The sequence below is a fragment of the Gambusia affinis genome, linkage group LG04 (genome assembly GCF_019740435.1).
Source record: "Gambusia affinis linkage group LG04, SWU_Gaff_1.0, whole genome shotgun sequence".
NCBI lineage: Eukaryota > Metazoa > Chordata > Actinopteri > Cyprinodontiformes > Poeciliidae > Gambusia > Gambusia affinis.
In genome coordinates this window covers 11,292,169-11,318,161 of record NC_057871.1, presented here as the reverse complement: position 1 = coordinate 11,318,161, position 25,993 = coordinate 11,292,169, and the positions used below count along the sequence as shown (strand labels likewise).

Sequence of the window (25,993 nt, the reverse complement as noted above, 5' to 3'; positions counted from 1 at the left end):
CAAAGAAACATCTGCTCAGACATGCTTAAGTTGACCTTCATGTCTTTATGGAACAGCCTGACACCTCTTTGGCATGCTGACCTTTGACATTCGCACAAGAAAGGTCTGATGTGGAGAATTTAAAGTTACAAACTGCTGACAGCAAGGAAATGTAATATCTTATGTACCTAAACAAAAGATTTGTCCATAGGACACTGAAGCGACTCTGCTTTGACTTATTTTTATAGATTTTTGAGTGTTAAAAGGATTTAATGAAAATGACCAAAACTTTACTGAGTAAACTACCCTTTAGTCTGAATGGACAGCACTCTTGTGTTTTTGATTTTCACTTTTATTTGGATTATTTTGGGTTGCCATGTGTTGCATTTAAATCAATACAAGTCAAGGTGTCACATTCAAGACACTTGATCTACCATAAAAGGAATTGAGAAGATTAAACCTTCCATGTTAGCACTAAACTGTTACAACACACAAATGGCAATTGTCAAATATATTATGTCTTTAGCCCACATAAGCCTAAAAAAGCTCTAAGTATTGTTTAAGCTAATTTAAATTAACACACATTCAAATAAGAGAATGTTCCTGAATGAGAGAAATAGTGTAGCTTAGTTGCTGTGAAAGCTTTAGTATTTGATACATTGAGAACATCCTTAGTAATTAGTGAGGAACTCTTTCTTGGGAATTTCCACATGCTGGGTTACTTATACTTGTCTAAACTGTATGTCTTTGTGTGAGCGGGGCCCCGTCTGCAGGCATGTCACGTACACAACCACACTGGGATAGCAAAAACCTTGATTGTGTTGCAAGATTAATTAAAGAAATGGTTACTAGCTGAATTCTGGTTAAGAAAAAAGAAAACAGACTGTGACTTGCCAGACGCCCTGCGGCTCGGCTTCCAGTAAAGATTGTCTTTTATCAGATTTTTTTTTGTCTCTTGAATTGATATCTTCATTCTGTGTTTACAGAAAGGTTTTTCTGAAAATTATCATTGATCTGTTTACATTTAGCCTTTTTGTTGATTGCATTGTCATGGTAGGGGCGTTTTCTCGTCATACATGTTGACAAGTAAACAAACCAAGACAGGCTTGCCAACGAGTGTGAACATGCAGATTTGGAATGTCGCAATGAAGTCACAGGTGTTAGAGAGAAAGGATGACGTAAATGAGACAGAACAATTACAGACCGCAGTGTATGCAAAAGTTAAGGGTAGACAGAGGATTCATCTGCTAATTACTTTTGTGACTGTTTATTTCAATATGATGTGAGTAACACTGTCTTGGAATGCTTATGACTAAACCTGCATGGTGGTGGGGCTCAGTCACAGACACAGAAAACATCACTGGACACACGTGATGGTGAGGCGTCACCTCCTCAGGTGTCTGGTTCTGTTTTATGCCACTTCATGAGGAGTAAAGACAGGTGAACGTCTCTGAGAGGTTTCACATGGTAAAAAAAAGACTATTAAAGCAACTCTTATGTTACAGTTGTTACAGTTGCAGTAGGATGTTTTTATACACTAATAGTCTGTATGTAGGCCATATTGAGTTTTGACTTTTATGTAAGCATTTTAAAGTAGTTAAAATATGACATATTGTTGCAATGTTTTTTTATGGTTTTTTTTTTTAAAAAAAGGACGGGTTACATTTAAAGTTTAGAGCCTATGTGAAATCAAAGCTGGGGGAGAAATTAAATTTATCTATTAATCAAATTTTATGTTTATGAGGATTTAACTTTTGAAAAATGTGGATTATTTTTTTCTGCTATTGCATTAGTTGGGCTTCTGTAATTTAGTGTTATGTCAGCTCGCTCAGGGCCAACCATTTTGTTTTACATGCATGTTTTACAACTTGTGTTTGTTTGGATTTGGAATTCAGATCAACTTCCAAAAGAGACATCAGAATTAAAAGCAAGTTTTGAAAAAATAATTCTGTATTTTCATTATATGAAAAGAAAGGGAGAAATGAAGATGAAACAATTGGAAATTTGATTTCTAGGCCATTTTGCCTACCCTTTTGCAAAATAAATCCAAGCTTAAAAAAAATGTTAAAAGTTGTTTGTGGTATTGCCATTCCACCCTGGAAAAAGAAACACTTTGTATAAATCAACCCAAAGTTAACATGACATTTGGGCTCATAATTAGAATATGTAACTTTGTGATCTCATCTGCTTGACAGGCAGTGTGTCTGTGACTACATCGAGAGGAAAACCTCGGAGTAATAACTCATAGCATGGTGACAGGACCTGCTACGATGCCCTGTGCAGATACATGATCTGGCCTCAGGCTGCTGTGTTCACAGCTCTCCATATTCCAGGAAGAGGAACAGCAGACTGTTCAACTGTCATCTACCAGGCCTTTATCATGGCCTGCTTATCCTGGTTTAAACGTATGTGTGTGGTGCAATGTGGCCCCTGATAGAGGAGAAAGTAAATTTACTCTGTCAGAGGAAGGGTGTGCTGTTGAAGGAAAGGAAAGGCTGATAAAAAGCCGTTTTCTCATTTCCCTAACAAATTTTTTTTATCTCAATTTAAATGAAAGCAGCTGCTTCGCTTGAGGCTCATATGGTCATCAATTTTCTTTTGAATTTGGGGCTTAGTAGCTTTTGCTGAGTGTGACTCTTCTTATCTACGCTTTTCGGTTTATTTACACATTTCTCTTGGTATAATCCTCCTCTACTCGGCATCACAGACCCTAAACATATAAGAAGAATAAAAAATTAAGTCACCATGGAGGTTGATCAAATGTATTGCTGTTCACAAAGAGCTTTGCATTTCTTTAGTCACAGCTTGCTGAAGTGTATGGAAGAAACAAAGACTTTACATGTTTACAGATTTAATATATAGACTATGAAAAAATATTTGTCATACATACTTTGTTGATATTGATATCGCTTAAAGATATTGGAATTGGCCAAAATCAATATCAGAAGGTAAGAACTGTACAAAAAGAGAGATTGGAAATTTGTCACATCTCCAGTGCCAATCTACAGTATAATCCAATCTAATAGAAACATGTAAGCTGAGTATTTAACTTATAAATACCACTATAGGGCCTGAGTAGCACCAGTGTGACATGTACCGCAGTTTGAGAACCATGACTATTGACAGCGGGAGACTTATGCTCCAAAGCCACATCATGAGTCACGTCATTGTTGTCTCTGCTGGGCAGTGACAAAGACGGCAGGTCCTGACGAAACACCAACAGTGCAGCAGACAACAACACCATCATGCAAAATACAGATGGAAAAAGATAACATACACTTGTATTTACTTCATTTGGGATTTACTCGAGACTTTCACAGTGAAGCAATATATTCAAAGTAATTATCTAAAAACTAAAAGAGAAACAAGTAGAAACTATTTTTTCTTTAAAAGGTCAAAAAAGATTTTAAAATACATATTCTGAATCTACATCGCAGGTTTCCCATTCTGGACACACACTGGTTTCCTGTGTCAGGGTGCCAGCCATCTGCAGACACTGATAACACTGTTTAGGCTGGATTTTTTGCAGACGTGTCTGCCTGAGTCCTACAACTAAATTGTTCTTGTGTTTTGATACGGTTTGGAAGAGAGAGATGGGGGTTAAGGGGAATGACTGATGAGGAGATTTAAAATAGTAAGAGAAGACTATTATGCAGGGACAGAGGGAGCAAATTCAGAGTTTTAGTTTGTCTAAAAATTGTAGAGGTGGCATGTAGATGAAAAAAGTACCTGTGTGTTTTTTGGCCCTAAGAAACAGCTGTCGCTCAAACTAGAATGAACCAGAAGAAACAAAACATACACTACTAATAAACCATTGAAAATCTGCCATGTAAGTGTTCAAAAGAGAACCTGAAAGTGTGGCATGCTAGTCTATTTACCCCCATGAGTGTAAACTTTGCAGAACCAATTGTTATTGCATGTCTGAACCAGCTTTGAAGAGTGAGAGAGTGCCATTACTGCTCTTTTTCTCCTTTTAAATACTGCCACACATTCTAAAAATGATTCAAGTTCAGATTGTGACTGGATCATTCTAACAAAAAAAATTGAATCCAATTAGTCTGTTGTACTCCTGGCTGTGTGTTTAGAGTGGGTACCCCGCTGTATGTTGAACCTTTGGTCCATCTCCACTCTTTCTCGGTCTCTAATAGTTTTACTTCCAGGATTGCCATCTTTTTAACTCTGACCAGTTTCTGTGTTCATGATGAATACTTTTACCAGGGTCATTACACAATATTGTTTTGAAGCAGTTTACTTTTTTAGTGCTTGTGGCCTTCTTAAGGTTGATTACAAAAAGACCAATAAGCCACAAACCAAAATGTATTGGTTGGGTTCTCAGTAATTTGAGTGTTGCTGAAGTCTTTGCCTCACCACATTTTTGTCCCTCTCTACTTTGAGTAGAGAAGAACTACTTTCTACTCACAAAGTAGAGAGTAGTGGAAAGAAAGGTGTCCCCTCAGCATAATGCTGCCTCTGTCATGTTCTATTATGTTTGTTTTCTGCCATTCATATAGTTTTCACCAAAAAGATAATCTTCAGTCTTGTCCAAACAGAGCACCTCATGGTCAGGAAGAAGGTATTCTGGAAAAGTTTGAATGGGACAATTTATGTCTTTCTCTCAACAGTTCTTTTTTTCTCATATCCATTAAAAGCCTGGAAAACATGTGAAGTGTGAAATAAGTGATCTCTCTTGCTCCTCCAGAGTTACCATGAGCCTCTTAGATTCTATTTATACTTGGATTGCCAAGGTAGATGACTGGACATCAATATTTGTAGGCAAGATTAAACTGTCTGAGATGTTGAAAACCTCTTCATTATGTTCGTTCACTAATTTTCTGTAACAAACATCTAAGGCCTTTATAGCACAGCTGAACTTCATGCTGATTAAATGTACTGCTATTTACTAATTAGGTGACTTCTGAATGCACCAGATTTTATTTAGTTGCATCAGAATAAGGTGGCAGTTAGTTGCATCACACTTTTTATTTATGTTTATACATTTTCAATTTGTAACCATGTATTATTTTTCCCACTTCACATTCATGCTCTACTTTATTCTGCTCTACTACATTTACCATAAAACATTTAAAAGTATATGTATGTGGTTGTGACGTGACAAAATGTGTTACCAAGGCACAGCTTGCTTTAAAAAAGATTAAACTGTGGCCATCTACAAGTGAAATCTACAGCTGCAGCCACAAAGCCCTCCACCAGCTAATCATTCATTTTTAATATATGTTGCTGAGAGAATTTACAGCTGCAGTGAAAAGTTGTGCTCTTATTATGTGGAACAGAGCAGACCCAGTTTGGCAAAGAGCGAGAACCTCAGAGCCCCAAGAGAGACATCAGTTCTGCCATACAGTGGGTCAGTTACAGCCAGCGTTTAACAGCAGGAGCATGTTATACGGACGCTTTCACACACACACACACACACCCACATACGTACGCATGCATGCTGGTAAGCTTTGCCATTTTTAAGAAATAGCATGTAACAACTGATAGGCATGTTGACGTTTTTCTACATGAAACAGATTTTCAGAAGATATAGGAAACAGTACGTTAAGTTAAGGCTGAGTAAAAAAATACTGAGTAAATTTCTTGTAGGCAGCATGAACCCAAGATGCCACCTCTGGTCAGTGGCTTGCAGGTCAGTTCTTAAAGAGAATGAGATTTTCTTCCTGTTTGTTAAATGAAACATGACCCAGAACTCACAGGGATTTTCTTTAAAGAAATCTGCTGTCAAAACCTGAAGCTCATTTATTAATTTTTATGTGCTTTAGTCCTTTGACTAAATAAAATCTAAGTTGATCTGGAAACTGGAAATTTGCATCAACATAGAAAAGTTGACACAAGAGATGTATGAGAGTAATCAATGCAATATATAAAAGTCAAAATATTCCATCCAAGCGATATTTGCCAACTTCTTACATTTCAGGGCATAAAGAGCTATGTTCTCTAAGATGATAAGACTAAAAAAGCATAATTTTTCATTCTCTGGCATTTACATTTAGAGCATGTTAGCGCCCAACAGCAAACAGGAAGTCAGGAATATTTAGTAAAAACAAATGCAGATCCAGATAAGACAGAGAAAAGCACAGACAGAACAAATAAAAAAGCCATGAAGAGCAGTGAAATCAACAAAAGGTCTTTTTATTACAAGAACCGGATGTATAAGGAAAGCAGAGTGAAGTAATTGCAGCATAGAGCGCCACATCAAAACAAAGGCACAGAAATATGAAACCAAGACCCCCTTTTGGGAACCAGTGCAAACATGGAAACACCAAAAACATTTGGAAACATCAAACAAAAATCCAACTTACAGGATGACAGATGAAACCAAGAGCAAAATATCTACTCTCTACTGCTCTACAGTAGAGTTACAGAACACATCTGCGAAGAGAGTAATTTGTTTTCCTAGTATGACAAACATAAGTTTCTGTTTAAGCTTTCTTAGAATGTGTGATTGTCAATTATTTCCATTACTTTGTGACTGCCATCCAACAAGCATGGAAACCATAATTTTTAAGTGGAAAAAAGCTTGAACTTCCTTATGAGCAGCATCTTCAATGAAGGAAATTATGTTATCTCAGGTGGGAAATACCTAAAAAAAAACCAAGGCAGGAAAATTGTGAGTTCCTCCTGATATACAACCATCAACCCTGAAGCTAAAGTCTGTTATATCCTGCTGTCTTTTGGCAGGGTATTCCTGAAGTAGGAAACTTTGAATAACTTTATAATTTGTTTCCTGCCACCCATTAATCTTGTATCATACTATGTAAAGGCAAGTTGATAATAACCATACAACTTTAAAACCAAATGCACAAGTTTGAATTTATTCTTTATGCTCCCCCGTCCAAAAAGGGTCATAATCTTACACATAGGCTACAATCAAATGTCTATTAACATTAGCAACTAATAAATAAATTAACATTTCAATAATATTCCAAATGAATTAAATAAGTGTGTATTTACTTCTCACTAACACAATACCTTCTAAAATTGCAACTAGCTCAAGACATTTTTATTTTATTTATTATAGTTTGTCAAAGATATGAATATGTTTTCATATTTTTCCTCTTAGCTCTGTTCAATAGTAAAATACAAACAGCAAAGGGTTAAGGGTTTTTAAATTGATACTTTTTTGCAACTTCAGAAGATTTTTCCATTTTTTAATGAAACTACTATTAATTCAGTACAATTATTAGGGACTTTGTAAAAGTATTTAGAAGCGGGGAGAAAATACAGTTCTAAATAAAAAAATAAAAATCTAGAAATCAGTTTTCTTCTGTATTCGTGATGCTTCCCTGTATGCGCAACCAACAGCTCTTTCTCTTTACCTTTTATCCAGGGAACTCATGAATGTTTTTCTCTTCTCCCCATGGATTATTTTGAAATTCCTGCATTTTGAAGTGTTAACAAGAACAGAAACACCAACCTCTAAATCCAAACTCAGTGATGTGGACCACACAGGCAGACAGGCATGCCAGACAGAAGAGCATTTTTTATTTTTAAACAAAGAGTGTTTTTATTAATGCTGCCTTTTAAAAAAAAACAAGCCCAGAAATTGGTTAATCAGGCTTTCTTTGACAATGGAAATTTGTTGACGTGATTTGTCAGACCTCCCTGACCTATTAAACCTTTGACCTCTTCGTTCAACTTCTCTTTATCTGTGGTCAAAGGTCAACATTCAGTGGTCAGCGCCGTCTGTCACACGCCAGACGGTACTCACTCCAGACGCAGTTTGAAACAACATCCAGAGCTCAAGCATCTTAATGAGCGTCGAGATGTTTTCAGTGGAGCGTGTGGGAAAGGTCATCAATTACCAGCAACAGAAGCTTGGTCCCCAGAAAGACTTGGAAGGGCTCCTCTCAATTAAATGTTTGACACAGAACGCAGTGAAAGTGTTGAAGGAACATTAAGATCTCCTAAAGTAGAGGAGTCAGCTTTCCCTAGAAATAGTGCCAGCTCTTCGACTGCTTCTCTGTTTACTCATTTGCGGTACGCTTCCCATTTTTGTGAGCTGAAAAACAAGCATTCCCACGCAGATGAGGCATGAAAGGTCGTAGGGCCAATTATTTTAACCTGTTTCTAATTACCTTCTTTCAGAGGGTTTGGTGACTCATCGGGGAGCAGGAGAGTTACGACAATGCTGCTCATATTCAGGTTAGCACACGCTGAGGTTTCCATCATTAAGATCAAGATACTGATAAGATTAAGTGGGAGTGACTTGATGCAGGTAGTTCGGATAGTTTCCATTGTCAGTATATTTCCTTTGAAGCTTTTGAAGTCCTATCCAACAACATGATTGCTGTAAACTTCCTGACAGGGCTATGGCAACAGATCCAACACGGTAGTTTAACATTACCGCCTCGCAAACAAAACATGTAAAACTACTGACTTTAAATAATTGCATTTTTGATGCATTTGTTCAGAGCTGACTAATAAATTATAACCATGATAAACTCCATTAAAACTCTCATTTTAAATCAGTCCAGCTCTAAGCAGGATTCCCAAAGAAGACAAGTAAGAAATTTATTGAAACTACTGTTGCCATCTAACATGGTGGTCAAAAAAATAGCAATGTCCTCTTGTAAGCTTGATATAAAACTGAAAGTAAGTGCTAATTAATTGTGATTAACTTCATCTGCTATGTCTGTATAAAATGCTGCTATATTCTATTACTATAAACATGTCAATAGCCATTGAAGGACCTTGATTTTTATCTGTATCATGTAGATCTATATTCAAAGTCTCTTAAACATCTTTTCTTCTGAATTCTGATGCCTAGTTGCATCTTTACTTACTTGTCCTGACCTCCTAGATTCCTAGATATATTAAAGATGCTACCATGTGACTAGATGACTCACCATTGTGTTGACAAGCAGTTGAATGGATGTAGCTAATAAAATAACCCGTGAGTGTGTAAAGTCTTAATAAATTAATATTTCTGTTCCCCTTGTAGATATTCCACTGACTGATTAATAGAGTTCTAAAAAAAAGTGATATTTGGAGCTTCTTCAAACAGCCACGATTTGCCCAAGGTATTTCCCAAGTTTTCAACATTGCATAAATTCTCGCAGTGATGTGACGAGTTTAGGACATTTATACAGTTAATCTGTCATGAATCCCACAGACGTTAATCCTATAAATGACTCTTGTCTTTGGTCTTGTCAGTTTAAACATTTGAGAACCCCTGTGTGGCTGCACAGAGAAAATGCCTTGTGACCAGAAACAGACGATTTCAGCTTAGCCAGCACTGACCAGTAACTGGATGGTAAAGTCGAAATCTGTTTCTGATCAATGAATGGATTATACCTAACAGCTGCCAGGTCACATTAACAAAAATACAAGTTTTATTACAAGAAGCAGACTCTCCTTGATATGTATTTTGCAGTATCAGGGAGATATCCACTTGGGAAGGGCATGGGATCTCTCTAAGGATGCACCCAGAAGGCCTCCTGATTAAATACCCAAACACCTTAGCATTCAGATAAACACACCAAATGCTAATTATGCTAATTGTTGTCAACAAATAGCTCAACATGTCCATTTCAGATCACTAAGTCTCTGTTTTAAATGAATAAAACCAAGTAATACAGTGGCTAAGTGACTGCTTCTCCTCTTAATAATGAATAATTAATGACCAATTACCCCAGCAAGACTAGACAAATAATCTTGAGTACTCTTAGTTACAGTTCTGAAGAAGAAATCATAAATGGGCTGTAAGAGCTTTTGTTAACACGATACGGAGCAGTTTGGTGGAAAGGGCATAATTTGGTGTTGGACGGAAGTCAAACTCAGGTAGGAGGCAGGCAGGTTCATGATGGGATGTTTATAAAAGAAATAAAATCACTACTTACAACTACAGAGTGGAAACCAGCAGTGGCAAAGAGACAACATTACCAGTATGGTAGAAAAACTGAAAAAATAAAGTTTCCTGGCGCGAGAAATGGGTGAGTTTAACTGCAGCTGGGCAGGGAGCATAAGTGAGGAGGCTGAGGGAAAACTTCTTGAAAAAAACTAAATGCACAGGGAAAACACAGATCAGTGAACCATCTAACAAGATGCACAACAAACATGATAAAAATATTAAGAATAGCACAAAATGCAAATTCAAAGTGCAAATGGATCATGACAGGAAAAGGTAAATGGACCAAATGTGCTGTTGAGAGTGCAAAAGTAAAGCTAGCTAAAAACAACAACAACAATGGCTGTGCTGACAGGAGTGATTGAAAGCACCCAAAGGACAGACAGGGAAATGCCGTACTTTCCATACGTTATCTGGCTTTGGAAACACGTGTGTATGCACATGGTCTCCAGAGGGTCACCAAGCTCATTATATCAATGAGAAAATGTCCAAGCATTGGCAGTGAGGATAGCAAAATAAATTGCACAGCTTTCCTACGGAGGGTCTCAGGAGGGTGCATATGTTTTTGTGCTACATAGTCATCAGGGAATAAAGGGAGTCTAAGGAGCATTTAAAGGCCACTTTGTATCCCCGTCACACATATAACTGTATCCAGGGCCCAATTAAAGGTTAAAACCCCCGAATTCACACGCAAATAAATATCCCTAGACAGTAACACTGTTCAGGTGCGCGGCTGTTAGAAAACGTACTAACATAAAAGTCTGATAATGTTTCATTATGTGGATTTACAGTCTATAAAATGGATGAATTTATATGCCAGTCAGTTTGACTCCAAGTTGGCTCCACCATAAAGTGAAAAATTTGACAAAGTGACCCATTTTGCTTTTTTTATGATCACCTACATGGGAGGAACCCCCTGCAGCTAGTTCCAGATGGGAGGTGTGTACACAGCTTACAACTTGCTTTATGACTACGGATCCTACTAAGCAAAGTTCATTGTGAGATAGTTACACAGAAATATGAAGGGAAAGCTAAATCTTAGGGGGAATCCATGAGTATGAGGTCATAGGTTATTAGGGGTCAGCCAAGTTGAAGATTTGCCTCTCAAACATAAACAAATCTCTCCTCTAAAAAGGGTTTATATAATTGGCACAGTTTAGTGTTTTTTTTTTCAAATCATCTTCCCTTATTTCCTATAAGGACAGGGAAGAATGAAAGAGCCAGAGCTCTTTACTTGTCTCCAGTCATAACATCACTTATTTGTCTTCACACATCAGTGGTCTTAATCTTCCTAAACTAAAGCCAAGAAACAGACAGGACACAACATGAAATCAGTCACTGCGGTATAAAAGTGGCCTGTGCTTCTTTTTTTTTTTTTTTTGATTGAATGGGAGACTTTTGTTTTGAGTCATCTGACCTACAAATAATAGAAAAGTGAATGAACAGAAGTGAAAACCTTTCTCTCAACATGATAAAAATCTTTAACAAGTTTAGACAAGTGGAGGATGCAAACATGGGGAAGTTATTCAAACAAGATGTTAAGCCATTTTGAACAGTAATTTCAAAGTAATTCTGCATTTCAACGTAACAATTAAGGATCTCTACAGAATCTGATAAAAGTATTTTGCATTTTGTACAACCCCAAATCTTGATGCATTTTATTGAGATTCTTGATGATAAACCAACAAAGAGCAGTTTGTGAGGGTGAAATAAAAGAAACATGACACTTAGTTTCACACATTTGTATAAACACAAATCTTGATGGAATTCTGTGCAATTGTTTAAAGCCCCCCTTTACTCTGACATCACTAAATAAAATCCTGCAAAACCAATTTGTTTCAGAACACAGAAAAAAAAACATGGCAGTAATCAGGGAAGTAACCAAGAAGCCCATGGTAACTATGGATAAACAGCAGAGATTCACATCTATTGACCAGACAACTATTAGTGTTTCTCCTCACAAATATGAATAAAAATAAAATGAAATAAAAATAAAAACTGTGTCTGCTTTTAAGACAGTTCTATTGCATTGGATTGTCATGTACAACTCAAATGAAGTACAACGTTATTAATTTTACAAAATGTGAAAAAAAATCATGTTTTAAAAAGTTAGGGGTAGTGAATACCTTTGTTTGGAAGGCACCGTGGAAAGTGGACGGAGTAGTTTCATTTTTACTTCATATGCTTTAAATTATTCACTCAATAATATAAAGGAATATATTATTCAGTCATTTCTTACATATTTTATTATGCAACAACTAAAAGAAATCGTGAATGAAAAGGAGTAGAAAGAGGAATACACTTGTATTTTCTGCCCTATATTCACATAAAATTGTTAGTCTACTCAGAAGTAGTGAAATAATGAACTGAGACCACAAACATTTTTCCTCACATTAGCAAAACATTTAACAGGTTTAGGCAAGTCAAAGCTGCTGCTATCCAAATAACTTATGTCACCAGTGTAAATATTCCTAAGAATGTTAATTTAAAGTACTATTGTAGAGTGTTTGAACACAAAATCTGTTTATGTGTATTCTTATCTACTGATTCTTTAATTAAAAGATTGTCTCCAAGACAATAAGCATCACAGGATGGTAAATCTCTTTCCCTATAAAGAGAAATTAATGCTGCTTCTTAAGTAACTGATTTTTGGTACGTGTCAAATGTGGTTGTTCATGTGTAAGTAAAGGGAAATTATAATATCACATTCAAACTCTCTTTTTGTCTTTTTCCACTTTCACTTTCCCCTCAGACACGCTTGACACAAAACTGTTGTGGCTTTGATCTCTCTGCGCATTTCTCACCCAGTTAGCTGCTTACATGTATGGTGTCAAGTTTTAAAGAACACAGAAGATAAAGTTCATAGAAGTGGTTCTTAATAATACAATTGCTAAAGAAGATATAATTGTAAGAATTTTGTAATAATCAAATAAAAAAAAATCCTCATCACTTTGCCACAGGCACATATCTGTTATGACTGATGAATCGTAATTATAACCTTTTGCATTGACAAGTTTCATCATTCTGTACTTTGAGACAAGACACGGCAGATAGTCAGAGTTGAAAGTCATATCTTTGGTTTTTGCAGGTTTGTTGTAAAACCCTGCAAAAACCAAGAAGGCTTTACAAGAAGGCTAAAAGCTCAAATCTGCCATAATTCATTCTGAGTACCTTTTCATCACCAATAATATTACAGATAAAAACTGTCATACATTATTTGACATGTGTGATAAATATGAATATAGCATCTCAGTAATTACAGTACCTTGTTTATGTAGAGTGCTATCTTGTTCACATTTCGAACTCAAATTTCTATGTATTTTAATATTGACCAATTTAATATCTTATATAAATGTGAAGAGGATGCTCATGGGAACCTTGTTTTACAAATCAAAATCTTCATATTCAGCCTATTTTAATCAGACATGCCTAAGCAAAATCCTGTGGTATCAATTGTGTTAAAAAGTCACTTAGTAAAATCAAAACAGTCCATAATTGTGGAATGGACTGCAATCCATGTTCTGTGAAGCACTCAGAGGCTGTTAAATAGGATTAGTGAAAAAATAGCATCATGAAGGCAAAGAAAATAACAAAAGAAAACAAAACACAGAAACAGGTCACGGTGAAGGTGTGGAAAAGTGTAACACAGGGTGTGGTTATAAAGCATTATTTCTGGTTTCAAAGGTTTGTTTTTTTTACACATCATGTGGAGGCACAACAGCAGGTAGATAAAGTTCAGATTAAAACTAAACTTTTGGTTCAAACACAGAAGACTGTGTGTAGATGAAAATCATCATTCTGAGCTCTGTGGGTAGCTCAGTAGGGGCAGCATCATGTTGAGGGGATGTGGGAACAGACAGACAGACAGATAAACAGACAGGCAACCTGGGACAAATAATCCAGATATGCAGCCTGACCTTCACTAGAATGGTTCAGACCAAAGAAGAAATATGCCTTAAAAAAGACATGGTGAGGTCAGGACATAAATTTCATGAAGAATCTGTAATGATTTTAAAATTGATGTTCCCAGATTCATCCATCCATCCATCCACCCATCCATCCACCCATCCATTGTCTTCCGCTTTATCCGGGGTCGGGTGGCAGCTATCCATTCAATCAGAATAAGCATAAGCTATTTTGCAAACAAAAGTTTGTAATAATCCGAATGTTTAGATGCGTTTACAGCTGTTACATGCCCCAAAAAAACTTGCAGGAAAAGTTGGTTCTACCAAATATTGAATCAAATACAAATTCACGCCACACCAATCAGCTTTTAAAAACCAATTTCTGCTTTCCTTCCACTTATCAATTAACACTGCTCGGTCTAATAAAATAAAATGAAATTGAACATTTCAGATACCTCAATTTCCTGTTTTGACAGTGGTGCAGTAGCGCTCTCTGCTGTCGGAAAAGCGCTTCACAGCAGAAAGCGACCGCTTGGCTCCCCTCTTTTCCTATTGGTTGATTTTGGCCATGTGACCAAAGTAGCGTCATGGCGGCGGCCGTTGCAGCCAGGTCGAGCATGGGACTGACTTTGAGGTTCTCCAGAGTTATCCCTGACTGTCGGTCATGTCCTTTGTACAGATTCAAGGGCTGCGTCGACAACACCCCCGGCTCTCAGAGGAGGGGGTCGTTTGATAATCTCCGGACGATAAATCGGCATTTACAGACCAGTATATGTGAGTGGCGTAGCTTGCTAGCTGTGTTTAACATAATTTTTAGGGTGCATTCGTGAAGATAAACTGTTTTTTATTAAACATATAATAAATAGTAACCTATCTTATAAATACTGTATTGTTCATATAATACAAAGTTTGGCTTGCAATTTATATTTCAAACCAAACACTGTTTAAAACCTCTTGTGTAACTTTTTCCCAGTTGGAGTTGTTATGAGACTTCTGTAACATCTGTGCAACAAGTTGTAGATTCCCCTCTTTGTATTTCTTTGATATGAAACAGTTACGTGATTCCTGAAGTTACTGTTTCTCTTTCCAAAGATCTCTCCCAAGCTGAAGAGGGCAGCTCCAACGCAGAAGACCCAAATGATGTGTGAGTTCAAAGGGCTTTTATTGGGGAGTTATAACAGCTATGAACCGGGTCTAATCAATAATAAAAATAAAAATACCCACTAAAACGTTGAAAATGTTATATTTTTGAACTGGTTAAATTCAATTTTTTTGAATTATGTACTTTAGTTCACAGTCTTGGTTTATCAAAGAAAGAATACTTTACATTTTCAGACACTGACTGTTATCTGCAAATGCTCCATTGTTTCAGTGATAATAGTCAACATTTTAGATAAGCGTTATCAGTATTAGTGTGGACATGATTAAATTTTAAAAAGTCTTATGATAAATATTGTTTTCTGTTTATATGGGTTATGGAAACCTATGCCCTAAACCAGTGTTTCTCAACCTTTTCCGGGTCAGCAACCCACTATCCATTATCCAGCTCCCATACTGCCCCCCCATCAAAGAATTTGTAGGCTACTTTGCACTGAAGTAATATTTATTATTAATATTACTATCACTGTTGTTGATGTTTTGATTTTTATGTTTGTTTTTTGTTGTTTTTAAAAATAATTTTCGAGAAAACAAAAGAGCAATGTGAATAGAAATTGTTTTTTACAATCATCTAAGAAAAATGCAATGGACATTCAACTTCTAATTGGTAGACCAGCAGCCAATCATAGTGGAAAAAATATTCTTATTCTGTGTCATTTTCTAGTTGTTAAATATTACACAAAATGACCAGATAAAAGATGTGCAACAATGCCAGTTTAAACTTTGAACTATTTGCAAAAAGACTGAGCTCTGCAACATTAAAACATGGCTATAACTCCAACTATGTCAATCATAACTCTTCTTCTCTCCAATGTTTCTGAGTGTCTGGTGGTGCAGCTCAATGCTGCCATCAGGAGAATGGGACGTCACAGTATCATCCATAAAATTTCACCTATATAGCATTTACTTTGTAAACCATAGCTTTCAGTGGAAAAACAAAAGTTCCAGTTCCTTTTAATGCCATACAAATATGGGACAGGAACATGGATTAGATCTTTATATAGACCTGTCTGTTGATTTATAGATTAATAGTTTGTTGCTCCATTCTATGTCACGGTTCTCCTGTTTCAGAGTTTAGTGCAAAAAGCAGACTGACTGAAACCTTTTAGCTCCAGTATTCTGATGATTAAAATTAAAAAGTGCAGTGATGCTGCTCTTTCATACCAGATCACTTACAGAACCAATGTTAACTCTATAAAATGAACGCTCTCTAGCAAGGTATCACCCATGGAGGGTTTTCTCTATTTAAATGGGTTCATTTTTCTGAGGGATACACAGATTTTCTGTTGTCCTTTCATGGAAGCCTGCAGCATCCAGACGAACATTAAAACACTTTTTTAATATAAGTTGCTGCTTTGACATGACCACAGCACTGCCAAAATATATGTACAAAAATTCCCAGTAGAACATAAAATATTTGAAAATCAGACATTATCCAAGTGAATAACAGCAACGTCATCAGCTGGCGTAATGCTGAGCTGGTGTAGTGAAGCTATCAGTAGCAGGAGAACAGAGCTGCGCCAAGAAGCTATAAACACTGAAGAGAAGAAGAGCTGCCATCGATAAACTTGCAGCCAAGCATGCTTTAATGTTACACAATAAAGTTTTAGTAAGTTGCTCAGTCTAAGCTTGTATTGTTGTGCATTTAAGGTATAGGGTTTACCTCCAAGCTATCGTCCCCCAAAAGAATCCCAGCACCCCCCTTTTGTAAAAATTTCCGCCAGCACCACCTGCAATCCGCTGAACGCCCCCCTTGGGGGGGGGGGGGGGGGCGGTACCGTCCCCATTGACGAACACTACCCTAAACACCCTAAACACTTGCCCTCCAAAAGTATTCACATCATTTCATGTTATAAAGTAATGCAAATTAGAGTAATTTGGAAGTGAAAGTCAGTGATGTATGGTTTTCCATCCGTCCATCCATCCATTTTCTTACACTGTTATCCCACTGGGGTTAGGAGGGATGCTGGTACATATCTCCAGCTTTCAACGGCGAGAGGCGGGGTACACCCTGGACAGGTTGCCAGTCCATCACAGGTGTATGGTTTCCCTTTATTCATTATTTTTTAAACAAAAAAGTCAGCTGATATCCAAAATTAAAACTTATAGCAACCAATTGTCTTCTGAAGACAATGTCTACAACGTTTGGCTTGCAGGTCAGTTTTCGGCCAAAACTGAGCTGTTCGCTCTTCATGCAAAATGCTACATGTGGTGGAAAACAAAAAACACACCTCGTCCTCAATGCACTGCACCCCACCTTAAAACATGATGATGTGATGCAAGGACAGGGAGGCGAGTAAAAAATATTAGGAAGAGAGAGCTAGAGCTAAAAGTTGGTGAAATACCAAAAATACCTGCAGCAAAAGTTCTGAGTTTTGCCTAAAATTGGGCTGAATACAAATTACACTTCCACAAACATCACAGTTATGCATTTCTCTGTGTTTCGCAAGGCACTGAGTTGAAAAGTATACTTAAAATCTGTTTTTTGTTTATTATTGTTATCATTTCTAATCTCCAGGGTCAACGTAGTGTATATTGACCGCTCTGGCGAAAGAATCCCAGTTAAGGCCAAAGTTGGGGACAACGTCCTGTATTTGGCTCATAAACATGGAATTGGCCTGGAAGGTGAGGGTGGATGCAGCTTAACTAATGTATAATGCTGGAATAATTGGAACTTGTGTTTTCCTGTTTTCCTGTAGGAGCCTGTGAGGCATCGCTGGCCTGCTCAACATGCCACGTCTATGTGAACTCTGCCCATCTCAACAAACTTCCAGAACCTGAAGAGAGGTAGATTTGCAACTGAATCTTTCTTGTGTGCTCTGGATCTTGGTAAAAGTTGACACATGTTTCGGTCCCCAGGGAGGATGACATGCTCGACATGGCACCCATGCTTCAGGAGAATTCCCGCCTTGGATGTCAGATCATTCTCACCCCGGATCTTGACGGCATTGAGCTCACTTTGCCCAAAGTCACCAGGAACTTCTATGTGGACGGCCATGTTCCCAAACCTCATTGAGCAGAGAAACAAAGGAGAAAAAGCGGGAACTGAATAAAGAAAGAGGGTGATGCTATGAGCCAAACACCTTGTGCTGGTGAAGCAATGGAGGTGACTGAAGAGATGGAGCACCTAGGAGAGTTTTATCCACAGCAGCTCTGAGAACGTCTTACTGACATTTAAAGTTGTGTATATAATGTCAGGATAGATTATAGATGAGATTGAGTCCAACACTAAGAAAATCTGGTGATCCCAAAGGTTACATGCAAAAGGAACTGTGGTGGTTCAATTGATGATGTATTTATTGAAATAAAAAGTTCTCCGGCCATTTTAAGATTTCATTCAATGTTACAGACTGCTCACTGCTCCAATGTCGGTTTCAGACTGAGAGCAGAGTCGTCTTTGCTGGTGAACAGCACATTCCTTGTTACAGCTTATATACGCACAAATATTACTAAGTGATTATTTTTCTGACCAGTTTCTTCTGATCTTAATTGTCACACTTTATACTATGCACTGGACTTCCTTTTATGTACCATAGTCATTTGTAGATGTGACTGTGTTTTATGAAATTGGCCATAAGTCACACATCTAAGGGTTTCCTTGCTGTTTGGCTGTCAAGGCTGTCAGAAAAGCCATGTAAGTGTACTTGATGTTTGAATTCCAGAATGATGCCGATACTTAATGCTCATTTGATTAAACATTTCAAAACATGCAGATGGATTGGATTTGAGTATAAAGAGTTTAGTTGATTAATTTCAGGTGTGACAAGATGGATAACATTGTGGGAGTTTACTCAAGTCTACTGTAATTGTCCAACATACGCACAAATAGGATTATTTTTTCTTTTGTTAAAATGTTCAGACTGTGCAATAAAATCCGCTCTGAAACTCACTTGTAAGCAGTGCATTATTTGAATACATGCCTAATCAGAAAATCATCCGTCTTCCTTAACCCTCCCTCCCCCCAAAAAAAACTAGTTTACTCCAAGGCTAACAAGCAGCCATTGCTCACCCTGCAACTACGCCTGTTTTCAAGGCAGCGTCAGGTAAAGTAATAGAGCCTAGCCCCGATCAGCATTTTTATACTGTGCAGTGCAATCTAGTAAACCAAAAACACCTGTGTGGCCTCAGGCTGACCCAAAACCCAACTCATAGATAACTGCTTAGTCGGGCTGTGTTCCTAACAAATTCATTAATTTTCTTTTCTCAACATTTTAAAGGGATTTATGTGATCCACGGTGAGTTACAAAAGCGATTAGCTAGTATTCTAACTCAATGTACTTAGTTAGCTGTTTGGTGCTGTTTGTGAGTTTTGTTGTAGGAAATATTCGTGCAAACATCCTTCTGACACCTGTTCAACGTCAGTTGAATTCATATCTATTAAGTCAAATCTCCACGCCTAAAAGTTTTAATTCGCAGTCTGATCCACCAGAAAATAGGATTTGTGCCTTGAATGTGTTTGATTCCATGACAACGACCAGTCTATTGATGTGAGCCGGCAGAGCTTATGCGCTCGCGACAGTCTACTTCAGATGGCCGCGAAAAGCCTTCGACGTTCTAGAACGCAGAAAGTGCAACCTTTTCGTTCTAGAACGAATTTAAACGAGACCAAAGATTCCAATAATGATTACATTCTTTCTGGTGAGTTAAAAAGTTGCATTTTATTAAATGAGATCAAGTTTTAGGACGTCAATCATGTGTTTGCATTATTTTCTTTACCTTGCTAGTAAAAAACAATTCCTCTTAGCCAATCTAAGCTGTTTGTAGGCGACGTATTTACTGAAAATGTTGTGGACTCCAGAGTTTATGTTGTCCGCTGTCAAACGTCAAATGGAAACAAGAACCCCAATTATGTGTAAAAGTCTTGAGTTGACCTTTTTAGAGGGAAATAGTAATAGAAACGTCAAATCTTTACTCGGCTCAAAAATCTGAACATGCAATCTGAACTCGTATCAGAATTAATGCGTTTTTGTATAGTTGTCGTTTCTTGTGTCTGTCTGTCTATCTGTCTATCTGATAAGAATCAGCATAGTGGTTTGTAGTGTTAATTTGTGGAAGAAATTATGGATTAAAACTTAAAATGTTGTATGACTTGGTCATTTAAAAACGGGCAACTATAAGTGCTGCTAGTATCATGCTACTGGGTGATGTGATAGCTGTGCAGCACACTGGACATCATTGGATGCGAGTGTTGCGTGTAAATGTAATGGATTATATACAAAAGAAAAAAAAAATGTTATGCTTTTGCAGAAAATCGATGTATATAGATATCTTACAGAAGACAAAGAAGGACAAATTATATGAACATATATATATATAAAGTAGAAAGTATGTAGATTCCATAAAAAAGAAAAATGTGCATAGTATTAGTCACATCAGTTGCTGCTTAAAATGGGTTTTCCAGTAAAGAGCTGAGATTAAGCACAGAATGACAGGGCAAATTTTATCATCTATAGTTCAGATGACTGCCACTTTCTAGAAATAGACTGGGTTAGACTCAGTCTATAGTAGGCCAGCTGCAGCTTTTATTGACAGTTGTTTCAATTCAATTGGTATGTGATACCCTTAATTTATCTACTTGTTTTGATCATTTTGCAGACAGTGGCTTAGCATGAGCACAGTGCCAAGGACAGAAGCTGAATTTACCCAGGACAACCAAAGCAAAGCAGAACACAATGATTCGCATTCGGCCCTCTTCTACCTCTTTCATGAAGTTTCCAAGCTTGCAACTCCCATCCACAAAAGTTTGTTTGACACAAATCCTGCTTCCAAAAAACCTCCTGAGGCATCATATGGTAATAATTGCATAACTGAAAAGGAAGAGCGAGCCACTTCCAACCCTTTGGAGGACCCTTCAGGAGTAAAAGACAGGGATGAACATTTATTCCAATCCTCTTGCAGTTCTCACCAACACAGTTTGTGTTGCATGATACCAAACAGCCCCTGGAAAGTGCTCAGTCTAATCAACCTGCACTGTGAAAGGCTACTTCATGATAAAGATGCTGAGGAGGCGGGCCTCAGTTTAGGATCATCTTCAAGAGTCAGTCACTTGAATGCAAAATTTACAACTGCATTGCCAGGCACAACAAAGAGGGGAAATACTGTAGACAGTCTTGAGAGCACTTCAGGGCTGTCACTTCAACTCTGTGAGAGACAGATATCTCCAGCATCTGTGGTGGATTTGAAAATGGGTAGCTCTGAAGAGGTTGTAGAAGATTCTGGTGAGGGTTGTAGCCTACAGTTGCACTCTGCTGAGAAAACGTCTGCTCATGCTGTAGCTTTGGGAGAATGCAGCTCAGCAGTAACTTTGAAGTCCCTGCAAAGTTACAGGGAGACGCCAAGTGTTAGCAAACAGCAATCATTGATCCAGGAGTGCAAGAGGGACTGGTTTCTTACTGAAAAGGATAATTTGAATGTATTGTTTCCTGATAGTGCTTTGCAGCAAGCAGAAACCTCCAGTGTATGTTCTGCTGCCCAGATTACTTTCAGTTCAACCTTTATGGAGTGCACAGATGTGCCACAAGCAGTGCTAACACTAGACCACAATGCAAATGTTACGTTTTCTACAGAGAAACCATGTAACACCCAGCTACCTCCTACCAGTGCAGGTCTGCTCTCACCGCAATCGGGACAACATGATCAATTCTCAGCATCTAAAATGGAATGCTGTCATGTTCCCCAGGAAGAAAGCCACTCTTTAGCTGACTATTCAACAGTCTCTAGCTGTAGCTTGTCATATGCAACAGATATTTGGAAGGTGAGCAATGATGAAAAAGATCAGCTTTCTACCAACAAATGTAGAACCAAGACCCGACGGAAACAGCCTCACCCCTCTCGCAGCGCTGATAGTCAGGACCCAGACTTCCAGGGTGTAACTTTCAGGATAGACACAGAGCTGGATGACAACAGGCAACAGTGTCGGCTTCTCATTACTTCAAAGTACAGGTGAAAATACCTTCAGCACATTTTAATGATGACATTTTTGAAGTGTTTTAATTTGAGATGATTGACGTAACGGTCTGCAACACGTGTGTCTGTCACAGCAAGGAGCCCTGCAAAAGTGTGAGGAAACCAAAGTTGAGGACACGGGCATTGCAGAAATTGGCTAAAACCAGCAGTTCAGATGAGGAGACTAACCACACAAGTAATATCAATAGTAAGTAAAACATGAAGTGCAAAATGTTTTGTAATAATATTTACTATTATTGGAGATCCCTAATAATCCACTGACCAGGTTTATACTGGCTCGAGCCAATCTACACTAGGAGGTCTACCAATTTTGATTCTAATCTGTTTAGTAGTGTAACACATGCAAATTAGATCACAATAAAATAGTTTTTATCCAACCGATTAATTTGGCATTTTGAAAAAATGAAAATGCTGCAGGTTATGTGAAAGTTGTGATAGTTTTGAAGAGTATTCCAATATAAGCATGGGAGAACATATAGAATAGCTTCATTTTTACTTCATTTTTACTGCACTTAATATAAAAACCCTGGAACATCCATGTCTTAGGAAATCATACCAGTTTAATACTAAAGTATCAAATGTCATCTATTGGCAAAATTTTAAAAAGTAATATAAATGTCAATTTCTCCACTAGGGGGCGTGACTAGACCACCATCTTTCACCATTAGTCTGAGTAAAACTTCTGGGAATATTGGTAAAAATAGAATCATGATTGAAATGACTTGCACTAATGAATACTTTAAAAAACAGAGTACAAATTGTTTGTAATTGTCTGTAACCATGTTATGCTTGTATGAATCATAATCTATCATGCGCAGTGAAAAGATGTGTCTTTTCACTATGGTTGAGTGAAAAGAATTTCAGATTTTCTCTCAAATGTTCCTTTCATTTCATATGTTGGTCAGCACACTTTCCCAGACATCTTTTGGTGGGTGAAATTCAAAATGCATTTACAAATTGATTTCAAACTCTTTTTAAGTATCCATAATTTATATTTTACTAGTATTTATTTTAGGACTTCACACTCTTTAAGTTCATAGTTGTATGAATGCTTTCATGATAGAGTCAACTTATTGGTCATTAACGAGACAAAGAAATCCCAAAATGTTCAGTGGTATTACTTTAGATTGAGACTAATGCTCGATAATGATTTTTTTTTTTACTTCTGTAATACAAAACTGATACAGCTGTAATTCTGTGTCATCAGAAGGAAAAGTCTGTGCATCCTGCTGCACCAGGAAGACTCCCATGTGGAGGGATGCAGAGGATGGCACTCCTCTCTGTAATGCTTGTGGCATAAGGTAGATCTAAAGTCTTAAAACCCCTTTCAGCTTACTGTAATTTCCAATGTTTTTTTTTTTTTGAGTTCATCAAATTATTTTCTCCTCTTAATATCAAAGCTAATCATAGATATTTTTGAATGAATGTGCATCTTGTAAGACAGATATACTTTGTGGAATGGCTGAAAATAAGTCTGTAGTCTTAGTAAAAGTAAAAAAGATTTTACAAAAAGTAAAAACATTTTTTGTCCTTTTTGCTGAAGGTATAAGAAATACCGAGTCCGCTGTGTCAAATGCTGGCATATTCCCCGGAAAGAGGGCAACTCCAGCTCGCTCTGCATCAGGTGTGGAAACTTGGTGAAACTCACCTCAGCTCAGCGGAAACATTCCTCTTAGGCTGCACACACATGCCGGTTTTTTAGGTTTATTCTTGGCAAAGCTGCTTCTTTGTTTACAGTTAAGCGTAAGTAATGATGCAAAAAAAAAAAAAAAAAAAGTTTGAAAAGAGTTGTAAAATGCTTTACAATTGTTGTCAGAGCATAAAATGAATAATTGATGCCAGTTTGCGCATCTTAATTTTTATGCATCAAGTGTGATGGTGTTCAGACAGTGTTTTGTGTGTGTGGATAGAAATATTTGCTTTATATGGAGATTGAAGCTTTTCATGTAGCCTCAAAAACAGTACGTTGAAAAATTGCTGTAACGTATTGCAGAACGTTTAACTTGTCATTTAACTTTGTTTTTCCGTGTAATGACTATCAGTTATGCCTGGTGGCTCCAGTATTTAATGGTAATATTTGCTGATATTAACTTCAAAACAATTTATTGCCTTTGACCCTGACAGTGACTCTGTCTGCTAAACCCCAGTGGGTAAACATACACAAGTTACATTTTATTTTGTCTTGTTGTATTTGTTGGTTGCATTTGTTGGCAAAATACATTTTGAAGGCTGAAGTGGTGCACTTTCTGTTGCCTCTGAGAGAAAAAAACAAGCAGTTATTTTGTGTATTTGCGTGTGCTTTGGTCTGTAGTAAATTCAAAAAGAAACATCTGATATGTTTTCCACTTCTTTCATGTGTGTAAATAAAATCTGTACAGCTGACATAAATCCACTGTGATAATTACAGGGATTACAGCATAAAATAACGGTTTTAGAGAGGTGCACAGATTACATTGGAGGTAACAAATTCTCCATAATGAGGCTTCCCACAGTTTCCCCCAGTTGTCCAAGTGGGTGGCCTCAAACAAATTGATACTACACAGCTATTATATCAAAATGGATTACGTCTTCAACGGTTTCCTCTCTCACCATGTGCCAAAATATTTAGGAAGGAGAAACACTGGTGGAAATGAGCACTGTGTAAGCCAAGAACATAAAACAAACAGCAGCTTCATAAATTTCACGTGTCCTCTCAGATTTCCTATAAAAAACATTTTGAAACTCACCTGTTACTGTCAATTAAAGGGAATGGTAAATGCAAGTTACAACAAACGCACTAATGAAAGACAGGTTTGTGTATGCATGTTATTTCCAAAGGCAAACTTTTGATTTCAATTAGTGATCATCCTTACGTTGCCTTGCAAAAGCATTCTGTCCCCTTAAACGTTTTTCACATTTTGCTGCGCGATATATAAAAACTTCTATGTTCCCTGGGATTTTATGTGTTAGACCACCGAAAAGTGCGACGTGCATTTGTATTCAACTTCCTGCATTAAACTTGAAATGAAATTCATTGCAACCCATTGCTCTGATCAGATGAGAGCAAAGCTGAACATTTTTCTTCAAATACAAAAAGCTATGTGTGCTGGAAAAGCAACACAATTAACATTTAAACAAAGCAAATGTATAACAAAAACATTTATTACACCAGTAGTAAATGTTGCCAAAATGGGACTTGAGTGATCAGTGTTCAATTAATTCAATCCAAGTCTACGGAACAGTCACAAAATGTCACCAAAATCACTCTGTCCCTCTAAAATCTTTCAGAAAATCTTAAAACCGTATAGAATCACCATTTGCTGAATATCCATCCATCCATCCATCCATCCATTTTCTGTTCACGCTGGTCCCTTAGTGGAGTCGGGAGGGTTCATTTGCTGAATATTGTGATATATATCATATCGTGAGCAGAATATTGCGCATCGTATTGTATCATGAGATTAGTGTATCGCTACAGCCTTACGCCACGGCGTACTGAATACGGAGGTGCCAGCATTATGCTGTGGGAATTGTTTTTATCAAGTTCCAGTAAGTTTGTTTAATTGGATGGGAAGATGGATAAAACTATATACAGGTGACTCCTGGACAAAAACCTGACAATAAATAAAATGAGGATAAGTTTAATCTGATCAAGGCTACACCTGAGGCCAGCTGAGCTCTCCCCGCATTGATCTGATGAAACTTTGTAAAGAACATGCAAAAAATTTAATATGTAGATGTGGTGAGCTGGTAGAGACGTACTCTATGAGACTTGAAGTCGTAATTCTTGTGAGACCCTTTTATTGTTAAAATAAAAATAACCAAACTCTAACAAAGAACACTGAAATTGTGCTTATAAAAAGCTGTAAAAGCATTGCTGTGAGTAATTATGTTTAGGTTTGACATCTTAATGCGTTTAAAAGATTGTTCCATTTCTATGCAAAGGTTTTGCAGCAGTGGCTTGTAAACTTGGACATGTTATAGTTAATATTTTGCTGGTAAATAGAAGGCGCTTTGTTTGATGTTAGCATTTGGGTTGAGTCTGCAGGGGGCAAAGGAGGAGGATGTTTAGAGTGGGAGGTTGCACTTAGATGCAGTCAGATGCTTTATGTTTTTGTTAATGAAAAGAGAGCAGGGGGTC

The 25,993-nt window shown here is 37.3% G+C and overlaps 2 protein-coding genes across 2 annotated transcripts; both read left to right on the top strand.

Annotated features, from left to right (window-relative positions):
- Positions 1 to 14,313: 14,313 nt before the first annotated feature.
- On the top strand, positions 14,314 to 18,792 carry fdx2 (ferredoxin 2). Its single transcript, XM_044115086.1, has 5 exons — positions 14,314 to 14,523; positions 14,842 to 14,893; positions 17,426 to 17,532; positions 17,607 to 17,694; positions 17,767 to 18,792. The coding sequence occupies exons 1-5, from the start codon at positions 14,337 to 14,339 to the stop codon at positions 17,921 to 17,923; spliced, it is 591 nt and encodes a 196-aa protein (XP_043971021.1). The 5' UTR covers positions 14,314 to 14,336; the 3' UTR covers positions 17,924 to 18,792.
- Positions 18,793 to 18,884: 92 nt separating this feature from the next.
- Positions 18,885 to 24,207, top strand: zglp1 (zinc finger GATA like protein 1). The gene is made up of 5 exons (XM_044114654.1): positions 18,885 to 18,950; positions 20,503 to 21,849; positions 21,948 to 22,060; positions 23,081 to 23,174; positions 23,417 to 24,207. The coding sequence occupies exons 2-5, from the start codon at positions 20,516 to 20,518 to the stop codon at positions 23,547 to 23,549; spliced, it is 1,674 nt and encodes a 557-aa protein (XP_043970589.1). The 5' UTR covers positions 18,885 to 18,950; positions 20,503 to 20,515; the 3' UTR covers positions 23,550 to 24,207.
- The last annotated feature ends 1,786 nt before the right edge of the window (positions 24,208 to 25,993 follow it).